The sequence below is a fragment of the Hyperolius riggenbachi genome, chromosome 1, assembly GCF_040937935.1.
Source record: "Hyperolius riggenbachi isolate aHypRig1 chromosome 1, aHypRig1.pri, whole genome shotgun sequence".
Lineage (NCBI taxonomy): Eukaryota > Metazoa > Chordata > Amphibia > Anura > Hyperoliidae > Hyperolius > Hyperolius riggenbachi.
In genome coordinates this window covers 228,912,836-228,925,931 of record NC_090646.1, presented here as the reverse complement: position 1 = coordinate 228,925,931, position 13,096 = coordinate 228,912,836, and the positions used below count along the sequence as shown (strand labels likewise).

Genomic DNA, 13,096 nt, shown 5'->3' with positions numbered 1-13,096 from the left:
CCCTCCCTTTGAACAGTTTACATAGTGATGTAAGCCTGTTCTCTAGTTGATTGCTGTTTGAGGCACAGCAATCTGTAAAATAAGCAGTAAATGAACACTGAGCTGGGTTAAAAAAAAAAGAAAAGGGCAGAAATTTTTGAAATCACAGAAAAAACGTAAAGATGAAAACCAGCAGAAATATTCTTTTATCTTTTTTCGTATCACATTGGTTTTGAATCTGACAGTGAACACTAAAAACACCAGGATAGGTAAGCTAAAGGGGCCCATACACTTACATGATTTCCCGCCGATATACAGCAGATTCGATCACTGTGATCGAATCTGCTGCGAAATTGTTGTGCAAACGCTGACCGGATGATTGATTTCCTTTCTAAATCGGTCGTTTCCGTCGATCTGTCCGCGTGGAAGATTTCGCTCGATCACCGGTGGGTCGGGAGTGCGTTGATAGAGGCGTTCCAATGTCCGACTACCGACGCTAGCGGCAATACAATACCTGTTCCACCTGCGCGTGTCAACGCTGTCCCTTCTCCGCGCTGGGCTCCGGCTAGCTTCACTTACTCCCTGTCCCGACAGCAAGTTTAAACAGTAGAGCGCCCTCTACTGTTTAAACTTCCCCCGACCGGAAGTAAAGGGAAGCTGAAGCCCAGAGCATAGAAGAGACAGCGGAGACCGGGGGACTCGTGCCGGCCGGATCAGGTAATGTATGCAGGCGACGGCAGCTACACAGATTGTGAATCGGTTTCAAAGATCCCTCTTTGATCAGATTCGATCACTGAGGGATCTATCTGCTGGTCGATCTGGTGGCAATCGACCAGTGTATGGCAGCCTTAAATAAATACTTTTTTATTGGATAATTATTTTTTTTTCAATTAATGTGGAGCTTTATCCACTTTAAGTTACAGGTTTGCTTTAAAGAGAAGGAAGAGGTGTAAACTCCATCCTTAGGGCCCTTTTCCACTAGCAATCGCTAGTGTTCACGCTAAACGCTAGCGATTGCTGAATCGCAAGTGCAGGAAACTTCCCGGCGATTGCGTTCATGATTTTGCTATACAATGCACTGCATAGCAAAATCGCGGCAAAGATCGCTCCGCGGTGCGATCGCATTTGAGTCAAAAACGAATAGCGGTAGTGGAAATTACCTACCGCGATTCCTATGTTAAAAAGCAAACCGTAGCGATTTCAAAATCACTAGCGGTTTGCGATTCAGCATCGCAAACGCCGCTATTGGAAAAGGGCCCTTAGACAACATTATCTAATTAAAGAATCGTTTTAGAATAGATAGGTTGATAAGCAATTCCATCACAAATATCTTGCCACTGTAAAATGTAAAATACATGTCTTCACATACATATAAGATGTGCATTGGTACCAGTGTAAAATGTCCTATAAATTACATTTTACCATGTTGCTGTCTCAGTTGGTATTAACTGACAGCTATAAACTCCCTTTTTGACAGCTTTTAAGGTGCGTACACACCTTTTGACGGATGTCGCCCGTCAATGATCAAGACCTGATCCTCTTGGGTGACATCGCAGGGCTGGCCAGGGGACAACATGTGGCACATGAGTGGTCATGCGGTGGGTGGGGAATCGGGGTGAACAATGGGATCAGCGTCGCTGGGGGTGAGTAGATCCGCCAGGCGAATTGCTTGCAATTTGGGGGTCAGGGACTGCCATACACACACCTGATTATTGGCTGAGGAGGTCATTATAGGGCCGCCTCAGCCAACTTAAACAACCACTGCCACGAAAATTTTTAAAATTTTAAATACATGGAAACACGTAAAAATAAGAACAAATAATGTTTCTTCCAGAGTAAAATTAACTATAAATTACTTTTCTCTTGTGTTACTGTCACATACATTAGTTAGTAGAAATCTGATGGAACTGAACAGTTTTTGACTAGTCCATCTCTTCATGGGGGATTCTGTGTTCATTTGTTCTTTACAAAAAGGCCACCCCCTACCTGTTTGCACACTATTCTGGCAGTTGGACTGAGCAACTGCCATTCACTAAGTGCTTTTGAAAATAAGGAAAACCCTGAGAATCCCCTATGAGGAGATGGGCTAGTTCAAAATCTGTCAGATCAGTCAGATTTCTACTACCTACTGTAAGTGACAGCAACATAGGAGCAAAGTAATTTATAGCACATTTTACTCTGGGAGAAATGTACTTTTTATTTACTGTATGTGTTTTCATGTATTTTTAAATGTTTCTATTTTTCGTGATAGTGGTCTTTTAAGTCAGGTGTGTGTATGGGCCTTTAGATTAGTACATCTCCTAATGGAAATATATCAAAGTTTTCTTTATTTTATTTTTTTTAAATCTCTTCTTGGAAAGAAACTACTGTAAACAAAGATGCCAACCAGCCTACCTACTCGCAATGTTACAGCTCAATGACACACTCTTTAAAATGTTCTACAGCTCCCATATTGTGCTATTTATTGACCCTTTTATCTATTCCCTTCACTGAGAGTGTTCCTCAGCCATCCAAGAGTTTTATGACTTGTAATTAGTTATCATGAGCTATCTGGGCACTCTGTACTAATTAGTTATCAGTGAGAGTTGCTATAGTCACTCAAGTCCTCTTTAACCAAATCATTTTCAACTGGAAAATATAGGATTTTGTCTAAAAATGTAGGATTGTTTTACAGTGTAAGTAGTTAACTGATAGCAAACCAGAACCACAAGGATCTTGTAAGGGACAAAGAGGAACCTAAAAACAAATGCTATGTTCAGTATAAACGTGTTCATACACTTGTCGGTTTTACCATTCGATTCCTTTGAACAAATGTCGACCCAAAGTATCCATCAGACAGGATTGCTGATCCAGGTTGATTGAGGGCAGGGCAGGAGCAGCGGTAGATCAAAAGGCCATAATGACACACTGCATCTAACAGTGCAATGCTGAAGTTACCCTGCTGGAATCTATTGAAAATCAATGTGCAGTGTGTGGTAGGAATCGATTCATTCAGAATTAAATCTAGAAATATAAAGTATTTGCAGTGATCCAGCATTATGTGATTGAGCAGAAGGGATGCATCATGGGATTTCACATGTAAAAGTGATATTTTTTATATGAGACTATCATCATAAGGAGGACTGTGACGAATCTTGAAATTTAAAGTTAAGTTTAAAGCGGACCTGAAATCAGAACCTCAGCACTGCTCTAAAAGATAAGAAACAGCTTAATAACCTTTAAAGAAAAACTTTTTTTGTTACAGCTGATACAAATCCTGCAGTAAATCTGCAGTTTGTCTACTTCCTGCTTTCATGGAAGCAGACACATTAACATCCTGTGTTTACAAATGAGATCTCATTATATAACATTAAACATTATTTTCTTAGCTGATACACAGAAAATAAAATTGCAGGATTCTAAAAAGTCATTTTAGGAGTAAGAGGAGAGATACAATTGCCTATAAGTTTATTTTCACTTCGGTTAAATTTAAAACACAGTTTAGAGTCTGGCTAGGTTATTAAAATATGCAAAACTATTTTTAAATGTGATTATTTAAACTGAACACAGGCTGGAGTGGATATTTCTCTGGTATCTTTGCTTTATATTTGCAGCAGTACAATGCATGCCTAATAAAAAAAATGGAGGAAACCACATGTGTACCTCACTGGAACTTCACAACAGGCATAGGAGGCCTGGGAATTTTCCTCTGTCTGAAGTAAACCCTGCTTGGCTGTTTTTTTTTTTGTTGTTGTTGTTTTTTTTTTTTGCACTATCAGGTCTCCCCCAAGGGGGAGGAGTCGCACCGGAGTGAAAGCTGTTTATTCAATCAGCACTTGGCTAATTAGCTTTTTATACATATATGTGTACAGACACACACACACAGCTTGAGGCCCTGCTATTTCCTTGAAGCAGAATTCAAAGGCTGGCTGTATGGCTACATCATTACAAGGTTTAGTCTAAGATTAGATAGGCTACAAAAAGTTTACATACTGGCAAAAGAAAGCAGACCCAGAGCATGGAAAGATAACAATGACTCCAGTCACTAAACAGGCATTGTGCTGTTATTTCTATCACTGGAATCAGCAGCACTTTATGCGTACATGATTAGGGTGGCCAGACATCTGTCGATTTTGCATCCAACTGACTATCCGATTCGATTATTATGACCGAATCAGATGAAAATCAGTGCCGTAACAAGCATGCCCAATCGACGTTCTACTAAATTTTGGAGAACATTAGTCAGTTGTATCGATTACTGGGAAATCTTGGACTGGCACGATCGATCAGCTGCGCGGCGGAAATGGTGTGCAAAATTGCAAAGACCGACGAGCACGATGGAGCGCCCGGCCGCTGTCTCCCCAAATGTAAACGTGCCCGCTGTGCAGTACTTTACCTAACACTGCTACTGCCTATAGAACGCGCCTAGTGACTGCTGCTCTGGTGCTTTCAGTCCGCCAGGAGAAGAGCACAATATATATGTTTTGTGGCTACCGGCATATAGCACATGGGGCGCGTGTGAGGTGTCTAAGGAGCAGACAGAGAGATGACTTGCAGCGCACAATGGAGCACTTACAGGCAGGCGGAGTGAGTAGGAGAACAATGCGCTCGTGAGGAGGATTTCGGACGAGTTTGACCCAGCATGTGTACATAGCTTAAAGCTCTAGGGCAGATTTTGCAGGGGATCCAGTTAACTTGTCACTATGTTTTGGGAATGCACAGATGAAACCCATACTAATACAAAGAAAACATACAAACTAGTTGAGATAATCTTGGTGCAGAGTTAAAGTGCTCATACACTGTACAATGGGAGAAGTGGGTGAAAGGAGGGAAGAGCAGGAGCAACTGACTGCTGCATGGCTTTGTACTACATCAATCAAGTAAAGCTATGTATCCATTTGGCGATTTTCCCGACAATCAGCGATTTTTAAACGTCATCATGAGGTGGGTACAGGCGCACGATGACGAAAGACTGACACAGCTGATCGAATCTTTAAGAGCCCCAACGACACTGCGCAAAGTACCGCGATTACTGGAAGACTCGCTTGCAGCACGTGTACGTTGCGTGACCTTGTGCTTAACCCGCCAACAGGAAGAGGCGTCACTGATGAGCGTCGTCAAGGGGACTTCGCAGAAGGCATCGGTTGGTGAGTACGCAGCTTTACAGTATGCTTAAGGTTAGGGAGTGGTTAAAGTTAGCCATGTGGGGGGAGGGTTAAGGTTAGCCATTGGGGTAGGCGGTTAAGGTTATGGAGCGGGAAGGTTCAGTGTGAGAATATTAATATTATTATTATTATTATTATTTATAGCTAATAAATCCAGCAAAAAATAGTTTTGTTTCGGCTTTTGCATAGATGCCCTGTTAACTAATACTAGGTACACACCAGATGGGACACACCTACGTTGATAGGTCGGCGGTGTATGTGCTATATTGGCGCGTACCCTCCTTCCTTTCATTGGTCACGATCATATCAGCTTGGAAGCTGATTGGTCGGTGGCTGAAGTCCATCAGGATAGCATTTTGTGCTTTATAAGACGACGAGAGTGCGGCATCTTTATATCAGTGGAGGTGAGACAAATGGTACTTACTATTTATCGTTTACTTAGCTTTGGTTACTTTGCAGACATTTAAAGTATAACATTTAGCGATGGGAGGGACTAAGTCTGTCCTGTAAGTTCCCCATCAGGTCCTCCTATGAGATGGCGTCATCTGATTGGATGTTTTGAAACACTACACTCTGATTGGTGGGCATTGGATATATATTGTGTGGGAATGGAGTTTTTAATGTATTGCAGTTTCTTGACAACTTGATAAAGGGCTGAGAGCCCGAAACAGCGGCTGTCGTTGTTTGACTGCGTTTTATCCATGTGATCAATAAAAGAGCTTACTTATACGCCGATGGTGCCTGCTCGAGTGGATTTCTACAAATTTCATCCCCAGTGGTGTGGAGAGCTGTAAGCTAAGGCACGCCATTGATTCTTCCAGAGGACGGGTGCTACTCTACAACCAGCAATAGTTTCTAGGTACACACCATACAATTTTCTGGCAGATTTACCTGCTAGATCGATTATTTCCAACAAGTCCGATCTGAATTTCGATCGATTTTTGGATTTTCTGATCATTTTTTAAATCTTTTTTTTTTTTAATCGATTCTCAGAATTGAACAAAAATCAATCGGAAAAACAATTAAGAAAGATCGGAAAATTGAAAAATCGAACTAAATTCAGATCGGACATGTTGGAAATTAATCGATCTGGCAGGTAAATCTGCCAGAAAATTGTATGGTGTGTACCTAGCATAACATAAGACAGAACATGAGCGTGCACCATCTATTGTTAGACAGTGGGTCAGCATTAAGGCCCATACACACGTCGGATTTTAGCGAACGACCCGTCGTTTGAACGTTCCGTCGTTCGGACGTTTTCGCGTCAAATCCGACGTGTGTACAGACTATCGTTCGGGTGATAAGACTGGTTACCAGCGATCCGCCCGGTGGATCGCTGGTATGGTGGATCTGGTGCATCAGCTAGATCATCTTGTCCTAGTGAAAGCCAAGACAATTCTTCCTCTTCCTCTAACAGAACACGTTACAATTATGCAGGCCAGCACTCGACCCCAAATTGTCATTTAAGGACCTGAGTCTCAGTCTCTGCAGGAGACAGCCCTTGCATCTGAAGCTTCAGTCAACAGAAGGTTTCTGATCATTTTGGATAATAAAGCCCAGTACAAACATGTTGCTCAGTTCTTTGCAGCAGCAGCCTGCTCTGCCCTGCAGAGACGGTAAGGGGGAGGAAGAGCATGGATAGTAACAAAAAAAGATAACATGTTATTTTGGATGACAAAAGGTGTGTAAGGGATAAATGTCCAACTTCCACAAACTCTGGACCAGCGATGTCTACAGGGTATACAGAGACATGAGACCATTAGGTCATCTCATGGCTATGGCTGCATAAAGATTGATCAGTAATGGGTGCATTTCCGATCACCAGCCATGGGAAATTATAGATCCATTATCATCAAGCATGTTGCCAACTTCTACCCACAACAACTTTAAAAATGAACCTAGATTACACTATAGTACTAGTGGACTAATGCTGAGCATTTGAATATTAAAGTTAAATAGATCAGCAGGACTGCCAGACAACTGGTATTGCTTAAAAGGAAATAAGTATGGCAACCTCCATATCCCTCTCTTTTCAATTGTCCTTCAAATGTTATTACTGTGTCAGAAGCCTGGACCTGCTGTATGCCAAGCAGAATTCATGCTATGGCCTCTCTTGATCAGCTACCTTTTTTATGTATTTAAGTATTTATATAGCACCAACATATTACCCAGAGCTGTACAGAGTATATTGTCTTGTCACTAACTGTCCCTCAGAGGGGCTCACAATCTAGTCCCTACCATAGTAATAGGTCTATGTATGTATTGTGTAGTGCATGTATCATAGACTAGGGCCAATTTAGGGGGAAGCCAATTAACTTATCTGTATGTTTTTGGGATGTGGAAGGAGTGCCCGGAGGAAACCCACGCAGACACGGGGAGAACATACAAACTCCTTGCAGATGTTGACCTGGCTGGGATTTAAACCAGGGACCCAGCACTGCAAGGCAAAAGCACTAACCACTATGCCACCATGCTGCCATCCTGATATGTTCTTCTATATGACAATTAATTTGATCATTTTGGTGGCATTAAGTAGGCACAGATTTAGGTTACCATTATAGCAGCCCATAGACATTAGACAGCAGGCCACCACATGATCATTTTTAGTGAATGACTGTGGCATAAGCATGGTTGGTTGCACCATCAGAGTGAGCATGTTGATGCTATGGCCAAGCAGGAGCAGATGCTGTCAGCATTTGTTTTCATCTCTGTGGGAACAATAGTGACCAGATAAAAAATTCTGTCCTCAATAATCAGTTCTTCTTCGACTGCTCAGTCCGGGGAGTCTGTCAGATGCTAAGAAGACGTTGTTTTATGCTGCTCCAAGCACTATTTATCCAGATTAGGTGATGGTCACTGTATGTCTACAGTTAACCTTACCTGACTGCAATTGTTCAGTCATTTTAAAAGGAAAACAGAAAACACAATGTCATGTATGTGGGGAAAATGAAAGTCGTTATAGATTATAGCTTATTTCCTGACTTTGCGTACTTAGATATGGCTGTGAGTGAATTATAGCCTCTTGTATACCGACGCATTTCTATTGAATGTATCCTATTTCATTCACAACCATAAAATGAGGTAAAAAGGCTATCGGGTTAATAATAATGATGGGTGCATGTAGGCCCAAGTTAGTGCTGAAAATGTGCCCTCATACGTCATATTTTACAATTTACTAACAAGTTTTCATGCATCTCTTTCCGGTTGTGGGTAAACAGATTGTGGTTTGCCATACTATACTAGACTGATTTATACAGATTGGTGGAAGGAATTGGGCACTGTATCCAATCATATTGCAGCTGTCAGGTCTTCCACAAAGGTCAGAAGAAGAAAGCTCTGACTGGATGTTATATGCTAACCTTCACAGCACCACCTCTCTTTTCATAAATAGTCCCCTTTGCCTCACCAACCTAATCAACCATGTATAAGACAACATGGTCACGTAAGGGTAGAACCAGAGAAGAAACACATGAATTAATGCATTGTGGTGTTTTGGAATTAAAAAAAACCTCCAACTGAAATGGATTTCCTATTGTTTGTGGGCATCTTGCCAAAGAGAATGTAAGGACATGAGTGTGTGCAGGGTAGCAATAACACAGTGTGGCAGCGTGCCATGATGTGTTATTGATAGTCTAATCTCAAACACTGGACACACACTGGGGTCATTCAACCCAAGGCCTGCCAGTCCTAAGGCTTTGTGTTTAGGTCAGGCTTTCATGTGAAGTGGAATTAAAGAGAAAAACACACACACAGACCTGACTAGCCTCTGGTAAATCTTTAGTAAGGCTTCCGACATATTGGCCCGTCAGATCTATCTGTCATTGCTGAAATGTCAAACATGAGAAGACCCTCACAACATTTCTCAGTTTGGTTGACACTTTGAAGGGAGCAGTGAAGGAAAGGGAAAGCTACTAATGCATTGCTAAGTTCTTGCTACCTACAAACCTACAATTTTCAGACCTACAATTTTCCTCCCTCATCCCAAAAACATAATAATTGGTTATTTTCCTCCCAAAAAATGAACACCTCTATGGGGCAGTTAAGATACACAGGCAATAATAATATAGCCATAATCTACAGCTCCGGGATCAAAAGTTGATGGGGTCGTAGTGATCATTACTACCACACTCAATCTTGATTAAATTGAAGGCCTGATCAAGCATCAATGAATCTGCTAGTGGTGTAGAGCGCAATGCAATAAATTGCTATGTAGTTCTCAATCCCGCCAATATTCCCCTCACCTGCTTGATGGAGATTTCTCAACATGCCCAAACACCCTTTCGATCAATAAACTGCCCAAAATCAATAAAACTTTGATCAGTCAAGCATGTTGGGGTCAATAAAGCCCTGGCTGATGTGATTGGTTATCAGATTGGATGAAAGAATTGATACATGTATGGCCAGCCAAAAGGTGTCACTAACGCTGAAATCTTTTTGTACAATCTTACCATTTCTGTGTTACATGAATGACTACCTAAAGTATATATTCAAAGTATAGCCACTCACTTTATCCTTCTACTACATAGATTTGGTAAGATTGTACAAAAAAAGATTGTATAATTAGTGTTCACCTTTTGTGACATAGGTTATTCGAGGTATTCTGTAAGGTGTTTGGTTCGATATTGATAAATAATAGTTATATTTTCGTCTTCAGGCTGCAGGTCAGCAAACTGCTCTGCCCAACCAGGCCACCTGCATACCTGACCATAGGCATTGCAGGCTGATGCCCACCAAAACAGCATGTAGGGGCACTGTCTTAGCAAATGACGTTTGGATGAGTGATCAGTGATACTGCGACATTCAAAAATGCATTCAGTGGCAGCCAACATTACTACAGACATACAGCACTTGTCAAACAATCATACCAAAAAAAAAAAATTACTCCAATCAAAATTTGGGAAGGCATCTGTCTTTTATCAGCTGCTGTGGCAATTATTTCCAATACAGTTGGCTGGCCTTTGCCTGCACACAGTGTCATGTCTATAGTTACTTGTATGTGTCCTGTTTGTGGAATGTCATATGCAGAGTGGTGCCTTCACTTATAAACAAGCAGCCTGATTCATTCCTAAAGTGTTCATCGAGGAAGCCACCATTGTAAATATCACTGTGTGTGTAAAACCAGGAGGAAAAAATACTTTCATGTCTAGTTATGTAACAATTACTACAATGTGACTGGGCAGACAGTCTGACATACATCTATAATCGCTTATCTGTTGCTTGTGCCCTTGCCAGCACTCACATGGGAAGTCATGGTAACCCTGGTTAAGGTCACTGGGGCAACCAGATCAGTTCAGAGAGAGAAGGTCAGGAAAATCATAGCTGTGGAACCTTAAATTCCTTGTATCAAGTGATCCAATAGAAAAGTTATTCAGAGAGAGACCTGCAGAACTGAGCTATCTGCTTTTTGTAGACTTTTTTTTTCTTTTGAGGTCAGCAAACAATATACAAACTGTAGTAGCCTATAACATCCAATCAGCCGTTGACTTTAACTATCTTGTGTCCACTAAAATAATAAAAACAGAATCTGGGGTAGATAGTTAAATCCACAGCGTTGCTTATTGCACTGAAGGGAACTGGTTCTTTTAAAATTCTATAGCTAACATATAGTTTGGTGCTAATTTATGTAACAGCAGAAAACAACATGTTACCCATGGCAACCAAGCAGCATTCATATTTAAAAAGAGACAGTGAATCTATCTGGTTCTTTGAGAAAGAGAGCCACTTGTCTAATGTCCTTTAAGCCAATTCTCATGCTGAAATGTACAAACAAGCTTCACTTTTCATAAATATGGCCTTGGCCATTCTGAGACTGCTAAAGCACCACAAAAAAGCTGGTTCTATTACAAGCAGGGTGACATTATCATAGAGAAGGCAATTGATATGTAGAATGCTGGCATACAATGACCATTACCAACTGGCATTAGCACTATAAAACACACGCTAGAGTTGTTAGTAAAAAGAGGTCCAGCCACAGTCTGCTCTTACGTGTCACGCTGCTGTTGTACTTCTCACCTGTGAACTTTGAATGCTCTCTAGGACAATACATGAGCTAAGCCAACACAATGCACATGAGTTCAAACCCCAGTTCCCCCCTCCCATCCTTCAGATTTCTCCTGAGTGTGACTTGTAGTTACCTCGTGGTTGTTAGGGGTGATTTCAGTCTCATTGACCAGAGAAGACTTGATGTCTGCCAGGTCCCCCTCCTCCTCCGGGTGGCTGATCTCTGCATAGATCTGCTCCTTTTGGGGATCCCCTTCATCTTTGAATGGGATCATCTCATCAGTGGCACATAGCTCGGGGTCTCCGCCACCTCCATTGCCTCCCCCTGCTCCAGAGAGCTGAGGCATGGCTCTGTGACAGAATACACCACTACTCTTCACAGAGGATTAGGAATCAAAGAGAAAAGAAGCAAACTCCCCCAGTCCTGCCCCCACCAGGGTAATCCTAGTAACTGATCAGGCACGACCCTGTATCCCTCCTATCCGAGGTGCGGTGGCTGAAGGTCTTCTTCAGTTCTGATTCCCAGTAAGTTTCTCGCAGCTGCCCACTTCTCCAGGGTTCAGGCTTTCACGTGTCTGCAGCTCAGGGCTCCTGGGAGAAAGAGACCTCACTCTTCAAAGGGCTTCTTGTGTTACCATCCAAACTTTCTTTACGCTTTCTAGCGTCACATGGAATGCGACAAAGAAAATAAAAAAGTTTGTTGTGGCTGTGACTAAGAGTTTGTCCCAGCCTGTGACTCAGGGCTGAGTAAACCAAAAGGAAGTCTGAGAAGAGGACGAGAGAGAAAAAAATAATATCTGGCCACAGTGGGGAAAGAGCAAATAAATGGTCCCTCTTTGTTCTCCCAGAGGTTTCTTGTACTTTCCCGTGATAGTTGTGCGAGTCACGGTGAGAGCAGCTAGGGTGAGACGGGTGAGTGGGACTCTGGATGACTCCTGCGGACCCCCAGGTAAAACTCCACTGGAAAAAATCCCTTAGCTCATTCCGTCCTGCTGCCTGCACTGCCCACTGATCCTCTCTAGGGTGGCACCCACGCTGGCACACAGCAGATCCCCTGCGCTGGCTCTGGGTGGGATGGTAAGAAGGCAGCCTGGTTATCCCTGTGAAATGTGAAGGGGCAAGCAGTGTGTGTTTGTGTAATGTAACTTTAACATCCCCCTCCTCCTGTGCCCCCCTCCCTCTCCCCTTCCTCCCCCTTCTCTCTCTTTTTCTGTCTGCTGTAGGGGAGGAGGCGGTGGAGAGAGATGAAAGGGAAGCCGCCGCACTGATTGACAGCTTGCTGATAGAGGAGGGAAACAGACACACACCAGCTCAGCAAATGAAGGGGCAGGAGGGGACACGATGAGAGTGGAAGGGAGGGAGAGGGGGAAAAAAACTCTGCAAGGGGGAGGCAAACAGTCCAAAATGAAATACTCCTAATAATAGCAATTAAGGAAAACAGAGGAGATAGATCTAATAAGTAGGGCAGGTGTGCACGTCTCCAGCAGGGAACAAGCTCTCCATGGCACTAATCAGACTCGCCTATACAGTCATACAGTGCGATGCCAGGGAGGGCTGACTGACATCATCTGCGCCCCCTCCATGCATCATGCGATCTCTCTGTGACACATGGGTGAAAAAGTTTACAAGTCCATCACCGGTCTGGATGTGAAGCTGGACAGAAAAATCGGGAAGAAATCGATGAAAAACAAACAACCAAAAAAGTTGAAATAAACATTAACCAAAGAGAAACAACAGAAACACTCCTCAAAACACCAGCATGCAAATATTGACACACCTGAAACATGACACAGAATGTGGCCAGCATATATACAGTTATTATACACACACAAAGGCAGATCGTTGTTCTAGTGAGATGTTCTCTGCATTACTCCCCATCTCCCAGAGGCATGCAGCAGGGGGGCTTCTCCAACGTTCTAATGTTGGGTGAAGCTTAAGCTGAGATCAAACAGAAATAACACCAAGCAGATCCC

At 42.6% G+C, this 13,096-nt stretch overlaps 1 protein-coding gene across 3 annotated transcripts in view; it reads right to left on the bottom strand.

Moving 5' to 3' along the window:
- LEF1 (lymphoid enhancer binding factor 1) overlaps positions 1 to 12,242 on the bottom strand; it is a 169,744-nt gene extending 157,502 nt beyond the window's left edge. For all 3 annotated transcript variants that reach the window (XM_068231175.1, XM_068231191.1, XM_068231183.1), the window contains exon 1: positions 11,258 to 12,242. In XM_068231175.1, the coding sequence (XP_068087276.1) occupies positions 11,258 to 11,470 (213 nt within the window). In that variant the 5' untranslated portion in view covers positions 11,471 to 12,242. The remainder of the gene's footprint in view (positions 1 to 11,257) is intronic.
- Positions 12,243 to 13,096: the final 854 nt, after the last annotated feature.